At 53.9% G+C, this 21,825-nt stretch overlaps 1 protein-coding gene and 1 non-coding gene across 2 annotated transcripts; both read left to right on the forward strand.

Moving 5' to 3' along the window:
• The first annotated feature begins 5,753 nt into the window (after nt 1-5,753).
• On the forward strand, nt 5,754-20,823 carry PGD (phosphogluconate dehydrogenase). The gene is made up of 13 exons (XM_008151759.3): nt 5,754-5,837; nt 6,446-6,521; nt 7,589-7,768; nt 10,164-10,229; nt 10,845-10,963; nt 12,395-12,464; nt 15,102-15,236; nt 16,071-16,260; nt 18,607-18,737; nt 18,925-19,058; nt 19,854-19,953; nt 20,077-20,199; nt 20,296-20,823. Exons 1-13 carry the CDS (start codon nt 5,830-5,832, stop codon nt 20,413-20,415), a joined length of 1,452 nt encoding a protein of 483 aa, XP_008149981.2. The 5' UTR covers nt 5,754-5,829; the 3' UTR covers nt 20,416-20,823.
• On the forward strand, nt 19,655-19,796 carry LOC114235252 (small nucleolar RNA SNORA79). The gene has a single exon (XR_003621438.1). It is a non-coding gene; the product is annotated as a small nucleolar RNA SNORA79 (small nucleolar RNA).
• Nucleotides 20,824-21,825: the final 1,002 nt, after the last annotated feature.

The following is a 21,825-nucleotide window of genomic DNA, read 5'->3' on the forward strand; positions in this document are numbered from 1 at the left end:
TCTTAAGCATTCGTCTCAGCCAAACATTTGAGGATTTTCTGAAAACTAAAGGTCAGCCCGCAGCTCTCACTCCAGCAAGCCCTGGCTTTCCCGCGTCCATCTCTGGGTGGGGGCGGGGCTTGCCTTAGTCCCAGCCCTGCTCCCCTGAACCAGGTTGCTGTGGTTTCCCAACAATCCTGGGAAGCAGTACTTGTTGCCGGTTGTTAGCTCCTTCACAAAGAAAAAGAAGGCTGTGTGTGGCATGTAACATTAGTAATAGGAGAACAAAAATCCTTGGCTGTTTGATGAGATACTTACACGTCTGCCTTAGAAGAAGCCTATTTCATAGGAACTCGGGTGTGTCCAGATGTTTAGTCACTTTGACTCAGCATAACTTCTCCCTGGACAAATCTCAGGCCAGAGCAATCAACTTGTTCTGCAACAAATCCGCTGGTAGGCTTCCCTTGTAACCCAGCCCACAGCGGGAGGAAGCCCTGGCCACAAAGTGGAAAGGGGTGGGGGGCCCGGGGCTCTGGAAGGGAGCTATCGTGTCAAGGTGTGTCTGTCAAATTTCCACGAGGGCTGCTCCCCCAAAGCTAGTCATTGGGAGTTCATTTCGGTTTGGCTTTCCGTTTAAAGCCAACTAAACATCAGCAATGGACGGCTGTCCGCGGCCTCACTGGGAACACAGGTCTGAGTGCGTGACTAGGGCCTGCTGCCCCGACTAGGAGAGTGCTGGGCTGGCCCGTGTAGACCTGGGTTCAAGTTCAGTGCCACCGCTCACCGGCTGGGAGTGTCAGCTTGCCTGAGCTGCGTTTCCTTGTCACCTTAGGTCATATTAATAATGACACCTCAGAATGATACAGCAATCTGAGGTTTACAAGCGTTAGCTCTTTTTGACGGGAGGAAGGAGGCAGGACGGACCGGAGGCGGAATTCCTGCACTCACGGAGCCTGCAGGCTTAGCCCCTAGAATGGCGGGGCTTGGGTGGTTCTGTCCACGTGTCCTTCCGGAAGCTTCTCCGGCACTGTCTGCTTCCGGGCCTCTCGCTTGCTACTGGGCTGTGCCGGATCGGCTTGTGGAAGAGGGATCGATGCCAGAGGAGGCAGCCCCCAGCTCAGAACCTGTGTCCGTGTGCCCCCTGGTCAGTGCCTTCCGAGAAGTCCCAGACCCTGACCACCCACTCCCGGAGCACTGACGAAGGCCTCATTGCAGACAAACGGACCGTGCCCTGGAGGGAGTGCTGGCTCCAGCAGTAGGGAGGGGACAGGGAAGGCTCGCTGCAAAAAAAGAAGCATCGCCCTAGCTGGTGTGGCCCAGTGGGTAGAGCATCGGCCTGCAGACTGAAGGGTCCCGGGTTCTATTCCGGTCAAGGGCACATGCCCCGGTTATGGGCTCGATTCCCAGTAGGGGGTGTGCAGGAGGCAGCCGATCCATGATTCTCCCTCATCATTGATGTTTCTATCTCTTTCTCCCTTCCTCTCTGAAATCAATAAACATATATTAAAAAAGAAAACCCCCAGCTTGCTCGCAAGCAGCAGACTAGCCAGACATTTTACAGGGAGACTGGGAACGAGAGTGCACAGGAGGCCTAGAGGAGCTCTCCGGGCCGACGGGAAACGGTACGTGTGCAGGGAGGTTCCAGAAAGCGCAGCCGGAAGACAGCCAGGAAACTGGACAAGTGGGGGAGCTGAGAGTGCAGTTCCCAGCGCGCACGCAGGCACAACGCGGAGGCAACTGAGTTCAGGAGACACCGGGCACCTCTCGGGAAGCCAAGCTAAAAACACACATGACAGTAAAGAGTCTGAACTGAGTGCCAGCATGTGAAGTGGGAGTTCAAGAGGGGAGCGAGGAGAGAAAGGCCAGAAAAAAATTATTTGAAGAATTAATGGCTAAAAACGTCTAAATGCGTTGCAGGACATTATAGGTCTAACTGTGAATCCCAATAGGCTAACCACAGAGATCCACACCTAGACACATCCATCAGAAACTGCTGGAAACCAAAGGGAAAGTTTCCAAAGCAGCAAGAGAAGAACAATGCATCACGTATCGGACAATGACACTGTGATTAGCGGTTGACTACTCAACAGAAACAGTGAAAGCCATCGCCACTGACAGGAGATGCTCAAGGTGCTGAAAGAAAAAACTGTCAACCAAGGGGTTTTGTATCCAGCAAAACCATACTTCAGAAATAAGGGCAAGAGAAAGACATTCCCTGATTTACAACAATAACAACAACAAAAAACATTGAGAGAGAAAGTGCTAGCAGACCTGCCCTACAAGAAATACTACAAGTCACACTGGTCAACCTCCATGGACCCAAGCTCATACTGAAGCGAGTGTTCCCAGACGTTGTATTGGAATGCACAGGCGGGGGGGGGGGGGGGGGGGTGGTGTACAATTTTTAATAGGATGTGCTAGTGTCCCCCATTTAGGGCACTCTGAAGGAGTGCAGCACAGAAGGTAATGGCCAGGGGGAAGAGGATAAGACACGTGGGATGACTGTGTTTGGATTAGAAAGATATAGCAAAATTCATGGCTACGTCATTGACAAATAGTATTTTCTATAGCAAACAATTCAATTCATGGCCATTTTCTCTCCAGTCTTAGCTGGGGTGATAGTAACCACTCCGGCGTGGCAGGAAGCTGCAGAGGTCCTCGGCCACCTCTCCAGGTTTCACAAGGAAGCCTAGGAGCCATTGTTGGGTTCAATCCTAATTTCCACCACAGTTACGTCTCTCCTCTCTGAGTCCTTTCCATGAAAAAGAGAGAAACTAGCCCTGCCAGTGTGGCTCAGCGGTTGAGCGTTGATCCATGAACCACGAGGTCAGGGTTCGATTCCCAGTCAGGGCACATGCCCGGGTTGCAGGCTCCATCCCCAGTGGAGGCCGAGCAAGAAGCAGCCGATCAATGATTCTCTCTCAACATTGACGTTTCTCTCTCCCTCTCCCTTCCTATCTCTGAAGTCAATTAAAAAAGATATATTTTTTAAAGATAGAAACTAGTATGTGGGTACTAAGTACCAAACAAGTTTCTGTTTCATGAACCCTAGAGCTACCCTGTGAGGTTTGTCATTCCTGTTTTACACATGAGGAAACTGAGATTCGATAACTGGCCCCAATTCGCACAGCTAGAAAGAAATGAAACGAGCCATTCCCTTCCCTGTCCATCAGGCAGCTTCCAGGAAAGACGTTCCAGATCATTTGCGAAGCCATCTGACCCGACTCCGATAACCAGCTGCCCTAGCACTGAGGCGGTCGGAATCCCACGTTTTATTGAGAGGGACTTTGGCCAGCGCCTAATCCGTCCCGGAGGGGCGGTTCTGGTGTCTCACCCTGTGACTCAGCAAGCCTCGGCCCGGCCCGCAGAGCCGTCTCCTCAGCTCTAAAACATGAGAGCTGGGCTAGATGAGTAGTTTCTCAGCCAGTTGGTCTCAGGACCCTGTACACGCTTAAAAATGGTTGCGGACCCAAAGAGCTTTTGCTTATGTAAGTTATACCTATCCATAGTTACCATTTAAAAAATTAAAACTGAGAAACTTGTGAATTAAGTTTTCCAAAACAAAAGGAAATTCAGTGAGATCAGGGGTATTTTTGACAATTTTGCAAATCTAATGAATGTTGGCTTACTGCAGCTGACGTAGGCTGGACTCTCACACCTGCCTCCACATTTAATCTCTTCCGGATCACGTCATGGAGCCTCCGGGAAACCCTGTACACTTGTGAGGGAATGGGAATGAAAAAGGCGAAGATGAATGAAAACTGGAAATAACTTTGTCCCCTCTTCCCCCTCAAAGGGTCTCAGGGACCTGCAGCGGTCCCAGACCACCCTTGGAGAATTGTTTCAAAAGGTGGCACATAGACCACCCAAATCAGAATCACCGGAGGGGCCTACTAACACGGGAGGGTCCTACTAACAGGTGCGTCTCCTGGCTTGTCCCAACCTGAGTTCGCATTTAACACGCTTCCGGACACACTGGCTGGCGTTGGGGACCTGTTTGGGAGAGCTCTAGGTTCCTGCCAGCCTGGTTCACCTGAGCCTGTCCACTGGCACCTGTCGTGGCAGAGCTGGGATTAAGACCAGGAATCAGTGCAGGGCGTTCGCCTGGCAGTGACGAAGCTGCTTCCTCTCGCTGGTTTGCCTGCTGACCTGCTCTTACCTGTCCACCATCTTCATGTTCACTCCTTTCCCCACTCCGGGAAGCATGCAGGGCAGCCAGGCACCTTGTATATATCTTTAAAAATAATTCCTGGGGGGCTGGGAGGGGAAAAAAATAATTCCTGGGTTTGCTCACAGCTCTCCAGTTCTGCATCCAGTAAAAAGCAAGCAGAAATGAAGAAAATGACCCAAAATAAAGGGACCTCTCTTCCCCCCCAGGAGGAAGTTCTGTTGTAACCTTGGCCCCACCTGGATGTCCGTACAGTGAGTCAGCCACAGTCCATGATCCCCAAATCAGGACATGGGGGGAGGGGTTGTACAAAGAAAAGAAGTGTGAGGCCTGGCTGGGAACAAACAGGCAAATGTGGAAGCAACACAAGGAAAAGAACAAGTTTATATAAAGAATCTCTAGTGAAGAAAATCTAACGTAAAATACTTATAAGGTAATGTAGATTGTGGTATCATCGTAAAATTTCAGAGTAACATTCCATTGTTGTATTAAAAAACATTGTGACTGTGCTTAAACCCCTGACTTCCAATTGGACAAAACTGCTATCGTGGTGACGTTTGCTAACATGTATGTGTTCAAACCTGTATTACACAGCGGCCTGTGCATTGGCGCGATGGAAATAGCACCAAGTGCACGGGTTACTTGAGTCAGTCACAACTGGGCCACTCACTAGCCCTGAACTAACTGTGTGGCTTTTGTAATTAAACATCTGCTGAGCGCTCATGTGCAAGCAACTGTTAGGTGATATGAAGAAAAATAAAACCCTGAAAAGTACTGGTGGAGCCAAGCCTCCTTCCCAAGCATGTTGTTGGAGGCAGTAGGTTCCGTGCTGGGGTCAAGATGCCTGGCGCCGGGGGACTTGTGAGAAGGCATGCGGGACATGGCATTTATAATGCCCCGCACTGGCGGTTCGCCTCCCTTGGCCTCTCGTTCAACGACCTGGCCCATCACCCGCCACCAAGCACCTTCCCCGCAGGCTCTCTGCGCACCTGCAAAAAGGGGCTCCGTCTCCCGCACACAGGACCCTGTGAGGACCAGCATTTCCTGGCACCCATTACACTTGCCCAAATGCCGAGTTAGTGAAACCTCGGTCCCTGCCCGGAGTTGAGCGATAAGACGCGTAAGCCCCACGTGCCGGGCAGCGATGGGAGGAAGGAGTGATGGACATCCGGACAACAGGCGTCCAAGCGCCTGGAACACTGGAAAGTGCGGCCCAACCTGACCCATCATCCTGCACGGAGCCGCAGAGCAGAGTCCCCGGCCCTGCGTGTTGTCTACCGCGGGCGGCTCCATCCAGCCCCCTCCACCTGTCCCCGCACCCTCACCCCGGCCCGCGCCCAGCCCTCCCCTCCCTCCACCCCTCCCGCTGCCCGTCAGGACACACCCAGCCCTCTGCCAGGCGGGGCGCACCCTGGGCGACGTCATCGATGCGCTCGGCGCTCTCCCGAGTCTGCCCCGGGAGTGGGCGTGACCGTTGCCTCAGGTGGTGTAACAGGCGCCTGGGAGGGCCAATGGCGTGTCCGCATAGCTCCACCCCTTTCTTCCGATTGGCCAGTTCCGGAAAGCCGCGGCAGTGGCCTCGGGAGGCGAGCCCCAGCGGAGCTCACTTGGTCGCCCTGCGGCTCGTCCCCTGCTCTCCGCCTCTCTCCGCTCCTGCCGGGTCCGCCGCCGCCGCCGCCGCCATGGCTCAGTGAGTGACGGGCCGTGTCCGAGAGTCGGCTCGATGGGCGGAGCCGCCCCCGAGGTTGCCTTGGCACCGGGGGTCGCCTGAGCCCGGCCTCGTGGCGCCCAGAGCCCAGGCCTCCGGGGTCTCAGCTCCTCCGGCCCGGGCCCCAGAACTCCCCGAGCCAGCCCCGCAGCCTGCCTTTCCCTCGGACCCAGCCCTCTGCTCCTTGCAATGGCGCAGGCGCCGGGAGGATCCCCGTTGCTAAAAAAGGGGGCGGTGGGGGGCAGGCATGGCCGAGGGGAACCAGGGCCCGACCCGGAGGGGAGGGAGGGGGCCGGACGGCCCGCGTCTCTGCTTGCAGGGCTCTTCCCTCCGTGGGAGGCGGGCACCCCTGGGACGGCCCTTACAGACAGACCGGAGCTCACATGCTAGGCGTACCCGCCTCCGTGCCCGTTGGGTGGATCTCCAGGGGACCTGAGGCCCCTCGCAGAGCTGGAGTGGGCGTGGTCTGTCCGGTTTCTAAAGTGCAAAAGGGAGTTGGGGTCCGAGAAGCTGAGAACTCGGGGTCCCTGAGTTGGAGTGGGTTGAATGGAGCTGACACATTTTTCTCGTTCCTTTCTCTGGCCTTTCAGAGCGGATATTGCACTGATTGGACTGGCTGTCATGGGCCAGAACCTAATTCTGAACATGAATGACCACGGCTTTGTGGTAAGTCACGAGGGACACACTCTCCTCCTGTAGGTGCTGGGTGTGCATTAGCCTGAGTGCTGGGGACCTGCCGATTGCAAAGATCCCCTATAAGCCGGCGCCTATTTCTCTTTATATTCGCTCTGTGGCTGCTCTGTTTTGCAAAGGAAGGAGAAGTATCGCTTTACATGGGGGTGTGGGAGGGCCAATTCCCCAAGTCCCTGAGGAAGGAGCGACCTGCTCAATGTATCTGTCATTTCTGTAAGGTTTGCAACCTGGATAATCCTGTCGGTGTCTTAAGGAGGAGAAACCTTGCTGGCTATGTAGAGCTCTAACTTTGTCACCTAAGGAGGTCCGGGATAGTGAAAAGTTCCGGTGCAAATATTAAACTGACTGTAGATACAAGGATTATCAGTGACAAAAGCTATCAGTCTGAACCAGCTGGTTCTTAGATTTGCATTCTAACCAGCTAGACCAGGGGTCCTCAAACTTTTTAAACAGGGGGCCAGTTCACTGTCCCTCAGACTGTTGGAGGGCCGGACTATAGTTAAAAAAAACAAAAACTATGAACAAATCCCTATGCACACTGCTAAGTCGCCTGCTAAGCAGGACAGGCAGCGGCGGCAAAAACACTCGGCGGGCCGGATAAATGTCCTCGGCGGGCCGCATGTGGCCCGCGGGCTGTAGTTTGAGGACCCCCTGAGCTAGACTCTAGCCTGAGATGCCAGGAGTGGTTGACTTTTACTTATACAGGGTGTGGCAAAAGTAGGTTTACTTTTAGGTTTACAGCTGTGAGTACACCAAACACAGAGCATGTCCTGTATTATTATTTTGTTAATTATTGTATTACTTTCCATAGGAAGAACTGTAAACCTACTTTTGCCACACCCGTATTCAGTTCTCTGCCATTTCATCCACTGAGATTAACTCTACACTGATCAGTCAGCACTTGGGCGGGGAAAGGCAAAGGCGGGGTCCCACCTTCCCAAAACCTTGGGCTGAATAGAAATTTCGTTGTCACTTAGTCCCCGATCTGAATGAAGGTCTTGCATGCCCTCGATCTCCTAATCGGCTTTTTGCCCTCTTAGGTCTGTGCGTTTAATAGGACGGTCTCCAAAGTTGATGATTTCTTGGCCAATGAGGCAAAGGGAACCAAGGTGATTGGTGCCCACTCCCTGGAGGAGATGGTCTCCAAGCTGAAGAAGCCTCGGCGGATCCTACTGCTTGTGAAGGCTGGCCAAGCGGTTGATGATTTCATTGAAAAATTGGTGAGGCCCGCTCTGCTCCCAGCTGCTGCGAGTGTGACAGAACTTTTCTCTTTCCTTTAGCGGTTTCACTTTTTACTTAAGAGAGCCCCACCCCCACCCCCGCTTTGCAGGTTCTGAATAGGAACTGCTCAGTTCTGACAAAATATTGCTTAAATGTCTCCGTGTTGGTTAACTTGATTGGCACGAAGTATGTAAAATTCTGAGGACAAGAGACGGTGGATAAAAATTCATTGACAAGAGTAGAAGTAATCCAGCCATGTGCCACTTAACGAAGGGGGCACATTCTGAGAAATGTGTTGTTAGGCAATTTCATGGTTGTGCAAACATGACAGGGTGCGCTTACACAAACCTAGGTGGGATAGTCTACCACACAGCAGGGCTGTGTGATCGAGCCTAGTGCTCCTAGGTTCAAGTCTGTATAGCACGTTACTGCACCAAACAACCCGAGGTTAAATCAAGCACAAGAGACAGGAGAGGTATGAGGCTGCTGGTGTAACACAGCATACGCTTTTTACAGCAAACATTTTTAATAAGTAGAAAGAGTATACTATAAAATAATGATAAATAGTGTGGTACAGTAAGTATACACACCAGTAACGTAGTCGTTTATTATCATTATCAAGTGTATACTGTACACATAATTGCATGTGCTATACTTTTATACGACCGCAGCACAAATTTGTTTACACCAGCATCAGCACAAACACGGGAGTAACGAGTTGTGCTGTGATGTCAGGACGGCTGCGACATCCCCAGGTGACAGGAGTTTTCCGTCATCGTCTTACGGGACCACCGTAGTGTATGCGGTCCGTCGTTGACCGAAGTGGTGGTGTGCAGTGCGGGACTGGGGTGATCGCACTGGGCTCTGTCTTTGATATTCAGAAACACTTAGTTTTGATTATGAATTATGAATGTTTAGTGCTATTCACTAAGAAGCCTTAGTGTCCACATTTAGAACTAGATTTTATGTTTCTCAGTGTTTCTATGAAGCCACAGTTCTCACGTTGTTGTATGACAATGTAAGTGACAAGAGGCCCCCTGGGGGTCCTAGGGACTGCACGTTGGGTACTTACTTTTGTAGCAAACAGTTGGTTGGCTTTATTTTATTTTTATTTTTTAAATATATTTTATTGATTTTTTACAGAGAGGAAGAGAGAGGGATAGAGAGTTAGAAACATTGATCAGCTGCCTCTTGCACACCCCCTACTGGGGATGTGCCCACAACCAAAGTACATGCCCTTGACCGGAATCGAACCTGGGACCCTTGAGTCCGCAGGCCGATGCTCTATCCACTGAGCCAAACCGGTTTCGGCAGTTGGTTGGCTTTAGGAAGTGTATCCTTTTTGGAGGAAAACAGATATGCATCTGACTGATGGCCACGCTGGGGCAGATGGGTGGTGCCTGGTGCTGAGTCCCCCGGGGGCCGGGAGGCAGGCCTCCGCTCTGGTCCCTGGTCATCCGCCGAGGTGGTGGGTGTCAGATACGCCTGGTTCCTTAACACCGTGTAGTCTGATGCCTCATGGAGGCTTTCCTCCACCCGCCCCCAGGGCTGGGGTAGTGGGCATTCCTGTGGGTGGTCATCACCGTCTGTGTCATGCTGGCTGGTTGTCTGTTCTTTCCCCAACGTGTTCGCCCCGAAGGATTGACGGCCACTGCCTCACTGGAGCCTGTGGCAGAGGAGCTGCCCCTGGGGGCACCAGCAGCTCTTGCTCGAAGCACTGTCACTGAGCTGTTTCTGGGGTCCCCCCAGGGCCCCTTCCTTCAGCCCCCCCCTCTGGGAAAAGGGCACCCTGTGTTAATGGGGGTTTTCCTCTCCCACAATAAACGGAGACAACCTCATTGCCAGTACCCGGCCAGGGCCTGCTTTTCCCTCAAAAAAGCTCCCGGATGAAGGGAAACTGGTGGAAGTATTTATTCAGATACTGAAAACCAGTTCTGCAGTTACAGCCCTGGGGAAGCCAAGGGAATTCTGGCTGGTTTGCTAGCCCTCAGCTTTTTTTTTTTTTTTTTTCCTCTCTCTCTCTTAATGTATTTTTATTGATTTCAGAGAGGAAGGGAGAGGAGAGAGAGTTAGAAACATCAATGATGAGAGAGAATCATCAATCGGCTGCCTCCTGCACGCCCCCTACTGGGGATTGAGGCCACAACCTGGGCATAGGCTCTTGACTTGAATCGAACCAGGGACCCTTCAGTCCATAGGCCGACGCTCTATCCACTGAGCCACACCGGCCAGGCTAGCCCTCCGCTTTCAAACAGGCTCTGGCCACAGGGGCGTTATTGGGAGTTACATAGTCATGCTTTCAGGCCGGGAGTTGGGGTAAATCCTGGTTGGTTTGCGTTGGCTAAGGGCTGTCTTCCCTGTCGTTGGTCCACCTGACGCTGTGCCTGGTTGCAGGTCCCGTTGTTGGACACCGGTGACATCATCATTGATGGGGGGAACTCTGAATACAGGGACACCACGGTAAGTATTCTTCAGTGCAGCCTCCCAGGCTCGGGGCCTTCTGGGAAAGGTGCCAGCACTGCCCCCGAGGGCGGCTGTCCTCCGGGGTGCCGGCTGGTGCGTCGTCAGCCCGTTTCTGCTCAGATGTGCTTGATGGCAGAGGCTCTCATCGGCCACACGTGTCACTCGAATGACTGCTGCTTAGATGCAGCCGGCGAGGGTTCACGGTTAGCGTCCCCTCCTCGCCCTCCTGCCGTGACCGTCAGCACGTAGCGAGGCCGAGGACCAGCGCGGATGCTCGTGCAGGGCAGTCCCGCCCAGCCTGGGTGCGGGGCCGCCGGTCCTGCTCGCACTAGACCAGCGCTTGACCGGTCTGATCCTACCAGGTCTTTCCCGGGACCGTGAGCCTGTGTCGGGCCTAGTTCCCCCTCTGGGGAGAGGGTGGCTGTCCCCTCCCATGGGTTTTCTTTTGACTCCCAAACCGAGGGGATCGCATTTCTCTAACGACCAGGTGATGCTCGGATCTGGGGTCATTTCACGTCAAGTGTTGGGTCTCCTTACTTGTCACCCTCCTCTCCTTCCTTGGGAGAATCTCCCTCTAAGGAGGCGTAAAGAAGTTATTTTTCTCTCATCTAGAGACGATGTCAAAACCTCAAGGCCAAGGGGATCTTGTTTGTGGGGAGCGGCGTTAGTGGGGGAGAGGAAGGCGCCCGGCACGGCCCGTCGCTCATGCCCGGAGGGAACAGAGCCGCCTGGTGAGTACCCAGCGCGCAGCCCGCTCAGCACAGGGGCCTGGGCTTGGAGGACGTGGAGCCCGGGCCTTCCGAGGGGACCGCGTTGGCGCTTGGAAACGCTGCAGATACCTCGTGTACACATTTTGTTGCTTTGACAAAACATATGGGCACATTCCCCCTTTGCCCTTTTCTCCCCCTGTATTTCCCGCCAAGACTGACCATGAAGTTCTAAGTAGACTTAAAGGGCCAGAGGCTTTAAGGAAGCCGCTCAGCGGATGTCCTGTGCACTGTGTGGATTTAGGGTCTGATTGCCTGCTTAACTGATGGATGCTCCTAAAATAACTTGATTTAATAATAGTGAGGGATGGAAAAATCTGACGGGGCCTCTCTTTTCCCTGGGAATGGAGTGGGAGTGTTTTATTTGACTTGGAAAAAACAAGTTTTACACTGTTCACTGTGCTGGGTATGAGAGGGAGGGGCAGCCACGAAGGGGAGGTCTCGGGACAGAAGAGAAGGGACATGGTAAAGACATGGGGTGGGGGCAGCGAGCAGGAGAGCAAAGCCAGGAGAAGAGGTGCCTTAGCCCGGAACCCACTCCTGAGGCTGCAGAGACAAAGCCAGGCGCGGCCTGGGCAGGAGAGGGAGAGGGAGGAAGGGTCCCTCTGGGGGAGCTGTGGAAGGGGAATCTTTTCCAAATGAGCTTGTGTCCAAAGATTCCAGAGCTTCATCAGGCATTAAAGGTGAAGGCTTTCCGGGGAAGATGGTCTTTAAGTTGCCTCCCGGCTCAAAGTCGGAGGTTCTCTCTGTGTGAAATCTAGAAGCGGAGGCTTCCTGCTTCTCAGAAGCTGGAAAGCCCTTCTCTGGGCACAGCGGCCATCAGGGCGCAGACAGGACAGCACGCAGGACACGGTGACGGCAGAGGCTCCGGCGCAGGCTCACCCTCAGCTGGCGGGGGCGGAAGGGGCGCTTTTACCTCCAACAGGGAGCGTTCAGGGAGGGCCTACGGTCCGGGGGGTAGCTGCCTTCGCCCCTCACCCTGAGCGTTCACGTCCCAGCCCTGTCAGTCTGTGTCTTCACCAAACCCTTTGCCGGCCGCTGGTGAGGGGAACGGGAGGGAAATGCGTCGGAGTGGTGATGTCCTGGGGGCTGGGGGGCGTGAGGAGCCCCGCTTTTCCTGGGACGAAGGGTGACTGTGGCTCCCGGAAACACCGCGGGGTCCCTGTGCACCCTGACTCTCACAGGGTCTCCGGGAAGCCCGGTGGCTGCTGGGGAGCCACGGCCTCCTGACAGCGCAGCCTCCGACCAGTTTCCCTCGAGCGCTGGGCACTTGGTTCCTCTCTCGTGGGCTCCCACCGCCCGTTAGAAAGAGGGTTGGGGTGGCGCACCCTCGAGTTTTTAATCTGGGTCTCCGCCCCTCCCCCAACAGCTGACCTGCGCGCTTTCTCTCCACAGGCCCCACATCAAGACCATCTTCCAGGGCATCGCTGCCAAAGTGGGAACTGGAGAGCCCTGCTGTGACTGGGCAAGTGCGGGGCCTTCCATGCCGTCGGCGGGCGCCGCAGGAGCAAGTGCGCGGCCGCCTCGGTCCCAGCGCTTGGCTTTGTGGCCGCCTCGGTCCCAGCGCTTGGCTTTGTGGCGGAAAGCTCAGTCCTGAGTCGCTAGCACAGCCGATGCCTGAAAGGCATGTCTGTTGCACGTGTGCTTGTATCTGACGGGCTGTTCATAACCTTGAGGTTCATAACCTTCCTGTTCATAACCTTGAGGTTCATAACCTTGAGGTTCATAACCTTCCTGTTCATAACCTTGAGGTTCATAACCTTGAGGTTCATAACCTTGAGGTTGCTATTACAAGCAGCCCTCCCCGAGTCACCCAAGAGACGGATTCCTTAAAAAGGAACAGGAAGAATGGGGTGAAGTAAGATTGCTTAGCCGTGTTTCGTCATGGCTGAGGAAAGGGTGTCAAAACCAGAAGCGGGCGGGCTCGCCCTGTGGGTGTTCTGTGCTGGAGCAGTACGGCCTTCCGCCCTGAGTGTGCGGCGGCTGGCGCACCCCCACTCCCCTCCGGCCTGTTCTGTGTTGCTGTTGCAGTGAATCCTGTCCCTTCCTGCAGCGTCATCCACACGTGGATGAGGAAACACGAGGCTGGAGACCCCAGTTGTGGCTCTGGCTCTCCATTAGCGGCCTGGGCAGCTCCCTGTCCCTACCAGGCTCCCGCCTCCTCACCTGTCAATCACGGGCTGGCCTGGATGGTCTCAAGGTCTCTTTAGCTCCTCATCCCTTTCGTTTTATATCAGCACTTGTGTGAGCTATTTTATTATATTAGATTCTTTATTTAGAAAATGCTTTTATTGATTTTTAGAGAGAAGAAGGGAGAGGGATAGAGAGAGATAGAAACATCGACGAGAGAGAAACATCATCAATTGGCTGCCTCCTGCACACACACCCCTCTCCCCACTGGGGATTGAGCCCTCAACCCGGGCATGTGCCTTGACCGGGAATCGAACCAGTGACCACTTAGTTCCTAGGTCGACACGCAACCACCGAGCCCTGGCCCTACATAGACTTATTGTATGTGCAGTAAAGGTAGAGGCAGAACGAGGTCTAAGACCGGTGAGGAAGGAGGGAAGTCTTACCCCTGGGCTGGCCGTGCCGGTGACTTCAGCCACAGCACGAAACTGGTCCTTACAGTGTAGCCAGCGCTCATTGAATGTAACCACATTCCGCGTAGGAGCGGGAGAGGCAGGGCTGCGATTTGGAGTGCTGACTAATTTTCTCGTCAGTGTAAAGGATTGGGAAGGGAGCTGTCATTCCTTGGCAACAGAGCGAGGGCTTACAATAAAAGTACAGTGACAGTAACTGCATTGGAGACAGAAAAGCAGGAACAAAAAGCAGTGCTTGCCCTCACGGATCTTGATTCCGTGGCTTTACGGCTCAGCCTCAGGGTGTGGGAAACGGGTGTGCACACACGGCAGGGACTCCCCTTCATTTTTGAAGTTACAGGAAGGATGGGGTGAAGCAAGGTGTTGCTCGCCATGTTACTTCATGGCCACAGAAAGTGTCAGAATGAGAGGGGGTAGGTCAGCAGTGGAACCAGACAACGGAAGTCATCCAAGCAGAGGCCGCTTGGTCATCCAGGCGTCTGGTCCACGGGGCAGGCCGCCCGGCGTGGCGATGGGTGCGTGTGACGGCGGAGTCCAGCCATTCAGCGTTAGACCCTGTCCCTCCCTTTGTCTGGTTCCTTGCCCACTAAGCAGCTTCCCGGTGATGGGGCTTCCCAGTAGCTTGTCTGTAGGGACAGAGTGTGTTGATGGGACTGACACTGGTGACCACGTGACCCATAGTTGAAGTTCTCATCATAAATTCGGAGACTGGGTTGTGATGTTTACCTCGTCCAGCTTTGTTGTAAAATCAGTATCTTGCCAGCTACGAGGCCCCGGCAAGAGCACATTTCTGTGCTTCCAGGGCTGAGGGCCAGACCTGGGATCTAAGGCCCTTTTCACCTCTCAGCCATTAGAAACGGCTACAGTGCATGTACGTACTGATTCCACTGGCCAAGTTGTAGCCTCCAGGTGTTGGAAGAGTGGTCACCTCAGGGAAAGGAAGACTGGGAGTGGGGAGTTGCTTTTCATAACAATGAGAAAGAACAGAAAGGCAGGCTAAAGAGCTATAGGTGCTTTCAGTGAATGTGGGGATTTTGAAAACTTTAGAGGAATGAATTTGGAGTTAGTTTACATTAGCATTGGACTGGATTGAAGCTTGCATTGAGTCGTTACATATTGATTCTTATTTTAAAACTAGAGGCCCGGTGCACAAGATGTGTGCACTGCGGGGGAGGGGTCCCTCAGCCCGGCCTGGGCCCTCTCACAGTCCGGGAGCCCTCAGCGGGTGTCCGACTGACAGCTTAGCGGCGCTCCCCCTGTAGGAGTGCACGGACCACCAGGGGGCAGCTCCTGCATTGAGCATCTGCCCCCTGGTGGTCAGTGTGCATCATAGCGACCAGTCATTCGGCCGTTCGGTATTAGCCTTTTATTATGTAAGCTATTATAAATATTTGCTCACACTTGTTTTCTGTGAGGGGAGGGAGTCTTGCTGAAGAGCTTGATGTGGGCTTTCTGGTGTGGCCTCTGCCCTCTGACGGCCCTGGTGCTTGGCCCCACAGGTGGGAGAGGAGGGAGCGGGGCACTTCGTGAAGATGGTGCACAATGGGATCGAGTACGGGGACATGCAGCTGATCTGCGAGGCCTACCACCTGATGAAGGACATCCTGGGCATGGAGCACAGCGAGATGGCACAGGTGGGTGCGCCCCTCCCGCCGGGGCAGCACAGCTTCCTCCTTCTCCCTCCGCCGGGCATCCTGGCGGCCTGGATGGACTCGCCTGACTTAAGGGAAGCCCTGGGTTAAGGCTGTAAAATAAGATGTACTCCCTGAGCCAGAAGCTCCGCCACGGAGCCACCCGGCCTGTGTGTCGGGCTCTGCTGTTTCATGCCCGTCTCACTGATCCTCCCGCTGTCCCCGGTGGGAGGTACACCTTCTCCTAATTTTTAAGTTTGTGTCACCCTCACTTACCTTGTTTCACCGACTTGCCCTTGTTATTCTTTCCAACACAACGTAACTTAGTTTCCATAGAAACTGCTCTTCTTTCCGTGCTCACATTTAATTGGTTTACGTATTAGTTAGAGTGTTCCTTCGGGATGTGTGTTGCGTGCTCTGCTGTACGCCAGGCGCTGTTCTGAGTGCTGGGGATGTAATAGTGAGAGAGCCCACAGGTCCTGCCCTCGTCAGCTGGCAGGAGGCAGCAGGGATTACACGGAACGGCAAACTGGCTCCGGGCGCTGTGATGAGGAAAGGCAGGCCTAGGCGGGCAGCCAGGGGAGGCTCCTGAGGAGGTGACAGGTACAGACACCTGCTCTGAGGGGAGGACCGGGTGAGCAGAACGTCGGCATCACAGGTCAGCGCCCGCCTCAGCTGGTGGGCGCGCAGGCGTCGGGCCGCACCAGCCAGGCAGGAGCCGGTGAGCCTGGGGTGAGCAGGTCGTGGGCCTCGGTCAGTCCTGACCCAGGGAAAGCATGACTCCGCCAGGGCAGCCTCCTGTCTAATCTCTTCTCTCCTCTCACGTCTTGCACGCAGGCGTTTGAGGAATGGAACAAGACGGAGCTGGACTCGTTCCTGATTGAAATCACAGCCAATATTCTCAAGTTCCGAGACAGCGACGGCACTCACCTGCTGCCCAAGATCAGGGACAGCGCGGGGCAGAAGGGCACGGGGAAGTGGACCGCCATCTCGGCCCTGGAGTACGGCGTGCCCGTCACCCTCATCGGTACGTGCGCCTTTGCGTGGGGCCCTCGTCTCACCGTGGTGGTAACTTGATGGCCCTGGGGACATAGGTGTCCGCGTGCCTGGCATGTTAATGAAAGGCTGATCTGGATTGGGCAATCAAGGAAGGCTTCTGAGGAGGTGACAGGAACAGACACCTGGCAGATAAGCTGCCTTTCCCTCCCTGCCCGCCGCCTTCCTCTTGATTTCCTGCCCTTTCCGCTTGGTTTACCATGAACTGTGTGGTGGTAAGACCCTCGGTTAAGGAGGGACGCAGGTTGCTCAGCCCCGCTCTGCATAGAAGGAAGAGGAGCCCTAACCGGGTTGGCTCAGTGGATAGAGCGTCGGCCCCTGGACTGAAGGTCCCGGGGTTTGATTCTGGTCAAGGGCGTGCACCTTGGTTGCAAGCTTGGTCCCCAGTGCGGGGGGTGCAGGAGGCAGCTGAATGATGTTTCTAACTCTGTCCCTCTCCCTTCCTCTCTGTAAAAACAATACAATGTATTTTTTTTAAAAAAGGAAGAGGAAGTTGGCTGCTTTTTAGCTCATCTGAGTGACTCCCGAGGCGGGGACCAGGAGGGCAGTAGCGGGGAGCAGTTTTTTTTGTTGTTTTTTTTTTTTTTTTTAATATATTTTATTGAATTTTTACAGAGAGGAAGGGAGAAGGATAGAAAGCCAGAAACATCGATGAGAGAGAGACATCGACCAGCTGCCTCCTGCACATACCCCACCAGGAGATGTGCCCGCAACCAATGTACATGCCCTTGATCGGAATCGAACCCGGGACCTTCCAGTCCGCAGACCGACGCTCTATCCACTGAGCCAAACCGGTTTTGGCGGGGAGCAGTTTTTTGATTGCTGCTCAAATGTACGAGTGTTACGGTCTCAAAAGGAATCCTCCCTCGCGGTAGAGACTGCACCCTTCCTACCAGCTGAAGGCAGGCTGGGGCCCATCCCTGAGCGGGTGCCGTTGTCTGCGGAGCTAATGGGGGCGCCGGTCCTCCAGCCAGCCCTGGGCTCCCTGAAGGGTTTCGCCACACTGGCCTCCTCGTGCCAGTCCTTACAAAGCTTCCGCCCACCAGTGCCAGGTCATCGTGGGCACCGAGGGGCAGCAGCGCGGACGCCTTCCTCTCACTGTGTACAAGTTGTCAGTTGAGCAAGTTGTTTTTATAAGGGATGATGTTGGAAGCTTCTAAATGTCTTAATACTAAACTATGTTGAAATGTTTCTCATGCCAGTGGAGTAGCATTGTGAAACTTTGGTGGTTACCATGGATACAGTGAACTTCAGGCACACCTCCTTTTATTGCACTTCAGATGTTGTGTTTTTTTAATCCTCATCTGAGGATGTGTTCATTGATCTTCGAGAGAGAGGAAGGGAGAGAGAGAAACATCCATTGGTTGCTTGCTGTATGCGCCCTAACCAGGGATCGAATCCACAACCCAGGTATATGCCCTGACCGAGAATCGAACCCGCAACCTTTTGGTGCACGGGACAACACTGCACACAACTGCAACACGGGCCCGGGCAGATGTTGCATTTTTTACAAATGCACGGCAAGACCCTCCACCAGCAAAAGGATTACGCCTCATTTGGTTGCAATGCTCGCCGTATTGCGGTGGTCTGGAGTCTCTGAGGTCTGCCTGTGTAGGGATTAGAAAACGGAGTTTTTTGAAGGGTGAGTCTGTGAGTGTTACTTCTTAAAGTCGTAGTTGTTTCAAATTGATGCTAGTTAGTACTTCAAAATAAATTGAGTCTTCGGTGAGCATTTAAAAATTAAAGTCCTTGCCCCGACCAGTGTGGCTCAATGGTAGAGCATTGACTATGAACCAGGAGATCACAGTTCGATTCCTGGTCAGGGCACATGCCCAAGTTGTGGGCTTGGTCCCCAGTATTGGGTGTGCATGAGGCAGCCAATCAGTGATTCTCTCTCATCACTGATATTTCTCTCTGTCCCTGTCCCTCTCTCTGAAATCAATAAGAATATATATATATTTAAATAAAAGTCCTTGCCATTGAAATTGAAATTTTACTCATGGACCGATCCTCAGTAATTTTGAATAATAGTGGTTTTACCTCTTTTTTTTTCCCCCCTGAAAACACCCCTTTGGATTCCATGTTGATCTTAGTGGTTGAATACCTGTATTTATGTTGGAAGATTCAGTTGGAGGTTTTAATGACATTAACTGTTGAGAGCTTTTTGTAAGAGTTCTTTCTGATCCAGCTGAAATGTTGTGGCCTCAGGTTGAGGCTTTCAGCTCTTTTACAGTTGAAACTCTTGCTTCACTTCTGTGTCCTCGTGTCCTCTGGGTTGGGGGGGGCTTGTTAAAACATTGTCCCCTCCCGCATGCAGGAGAAGCAGTCTTTGCCCGATGCCTATCCTCTCTGAAGGACGAGCGGGTTCAGGCCAGCAAAAAGCTGCAGGGTCCTCAGAAGACCCAGTTCAACGGGGATAGGAAGTCGTTCCTGGAGGACATTCGAAAGGTGGGCCTGTCCCTGGCAGTGGCTGTTTGTCCCTTGGAAGGCGGGGGTGGGGGGGAGGAGAACTTACTGAGGCCACGGGGTGGAGGTGGACTCAGTCCAGCTGGTCCTGGGATCTGCGCTGCTCTGGGCAAGGCCAGCAGGCGGCGGCTTTGCTAATTGCAACTCTGATCTCCGTGTCGTCCTCTAGGCCCTCTATGCCTCCAAGATCATCTCTTACGCTCAAGGCTTTATGCTGCTGAGACAGGCGGCCACTGAATTTGGCTGGACCCTCAACTATGGCGGCATCGCCCTGATGTGGAGGGGGGGCTGCATCATCCGAAGGTCCGTGGGGGCGGGACATGGGCTGCCGGCGGAGAAGGGAGGGCTGGGCTGTGTACGGTGTCCGTGAAATCGGTGCACTTTGTCCCCTCGGGGGCACTGGCCACAAGACCGGTTTAGATGGTCACGTCACTTTTTCCTGGACCGCAGTTCTAACTAGGTTGTCCACACGATGCCTTTTCTTATATATGTTTTTATTGATTTCAGAGAGGAAGGGAGAGGGAGAGAGAGAGAGAAACATCGATGATGAGAGAGAATCATTGATCTGCTGCCTCCCGCACGCCCCCTACTGGGGATTGATGCCCACAACCCAGGCATTTGCCCTTGACAGGAATCAAACCGTGACCTCCTGGTTCATAGGTCGACGCTCAACCGCTGAGCCACGCCAGCCAGGCTATCCTGCGCTTTTTAAAATAGTTCTGTGAGCGCCATCCTGCCCTCTGGCCGTGCCTCCTGGGACTTGGCTCTGTTTCATGGAGCTTACAGCCAGCTTTCCGGCTGGGACATGTCTTTGCACCCCTCTGGGGTGTGTCCGCCTCCAGCTTCCCTCCCCTGCTCTCCGCCGGGCCCTCGGCCTGCTGCGGTTCAGACTCGGACCTCGATGACGTTCCTCCTCCTGCCTGCAGGCCTGGCCCTGGGATTTCAGGTCATCGGAAATTAAAAGCGATTTTCTTCACTCAGAGAACATTAGGATAATGGGATTATCTGCTTGTTCTCTGAACTTTGCGGAATCGAACACTTAAGGGGAAAAAGAAGAAAAAAAAAAGATTCATTGACTTCATCTCTCGATTATTTCAGCGTATTCCTGGGAAAGATAAAAGATGCATTTGACCGGAACCCAGAACTCCAGAACCTGCTGCTGGACGACTTCTTTAAGTCAGCCGTCGAAAGCTGCCAGGTGGGCAGCCCAGGGCGGTGGCGCGGGCATTCCGTTCGGTGGGCTTTGCTCTGGGGCATCGATGACAGTCGTCATTTTGGATGGAGCCCTAACCTGCCCGTGGGCCTTGTGTCTCTCGCACAGGACTCCTGGCGGCGGGCGGTCAGCACTGGGGTCCAGGCGGGCATCCCCATGCCCTGCTTCACCACTGCTCTCTCCTTCTATGACGGATACAGACACGACATGCTGCCGGCCAACCTGATCCAGGTGAGCGCTGGGGGGAGGTGGCAGCACCCACCGGCCCGGGGCCTGCGGGTCGGGGCCTGCATGTGATCCTAACCAACCTCACTTCTCGTTCTCTAGGCTCAGCGGGATTACTTTGGGGCTCACACCTACGAACTCTTAGCCAGCCCAGGGAAGTTCATCCACACTAACTGGACAGGCCACGGCGGCAGCGTGTCGTCGTCTTCATACAACGCCTAGTCAGTCCTGTTACCCACCGCGACGCCATAGTCAGGGACATTCCACCTGCCACACCACACTGCTTACACGGTCTGTGCCCTGCGTTCCGCTCAGATCTTTTAAAATAAAAGTATCGTACGAGGCTCCTGAAAAGCCTGCCCCGCTCCCTGTGGGTAGTTCTGTGGGAACAGCCGTGCCCCTGCCCCTGCCTCCTGGACTGATGGGATTGTCACGTGATCGGCAGGAGGAGCCAGCCCCTTGACGCCGTCACTGTCCACACTGTCCACGTGTCCCGTGGATTCGCGAGGCCCCAGTTTGCCCTGACAGGTCACAGAGAAGGGAAGGGGCCTTGTGGGATCTGCTGGAACCTTTGTATCATGCAGCTGAATTCCCCTTTCCTCCACTTAATAAAGCTCTTCTTTCTCCAGACTCTGTGCCTTACACCCCCGCACCCCATTGCAGCAAGGTCTGCGGCCCGCCTTCTGACATTTGAATCAAGTTTGTTTCCTTCTAACTTTCTTTCCTCTTTGTTTTAAGAAAAGATTCCAGAATAATACGAGAGCCATCCACGTTAGGATAATGATTAACTCGGGGGAAGGAGAGGAGGCGGTCAGGGAGGGAGGGTGCAGGGACTTGAATGGATTGGTTATTTTTTTCCTAAGCTGGGCAGTGGGGACATGGATGTTCATTGTAACCTTTCTTATGCCTTCTTAATGTCAGATATCATGATAAACGTTTTGGAGGATGACATTGAAATGATGGGCTCAGCTTGGTCTGGTTCATTCTCTTTCCTAGGCCTGACTCTTTCTGTTCCATTCTTCGTGGGCCCAGGGGTCTGGTGTGGGATTTTTAGCATCCCAAGCCGGCCCCTAGAAGCAGGCCTGTCCCTTCATCTCGTAAGAAGGCAGCATGCTGGCTGGCCCTGTGGACGGCCTGGTCCACGCGGGGGTTCTTCTCGCAGCTACACTCCGGGCGGCTCCCCTGGGTCCGTTAGAGCCACGGAGGCCCGAGACGAGCAGCAGCTTCCGTGCTTCAGCCGCCGGTGTCTGTCTGACCCCGAGCTCAGAAGGATGCAGGGGCAGGGGGCTGACCTGGGAGACAGTTCTTTGCATGAAATGATCAGCTTTTTTTTAAAATACATTTTTAAAAAATTGATTTTAGAGAGGCAGGGAGAGAGAGAGAAACATCAATGCTAAGAGAATCATGGATTGGCTTCCTCCCACATGCTGAACACGGGATGGAGCCCGCACCCTGGGGATATGCCCTGACCGGGAATTGCAGCGTGATCTCAGCCAGGCAGGTCTTACACATCCTCGGAGGCAGATGTGGAGCCCGTCTCTAGGAGGGATAGAGACCGTCAGGACGTACACACAGTCACACTGCGTAACGGCGACATCTAGGTGGATGTCAGACGGCATGTACGTCCATGGT

Source organism: Eptesicus fuscus, chromosome 9 (assembly GCF_027574615.1).
Source record: "Eptesicus fuscus isolate TK198812 chromosome 9, DD_ASM_mEF_20220401, whole genome shotgun sequence".
NCBI classification, from domain to species: domain Eukaryota; kingdom Metazoa; phylum Chordata; class Mammalia; order Chiroptera; family Vespertilionidae; genus Eptesicus; species Eptesicus fuscus.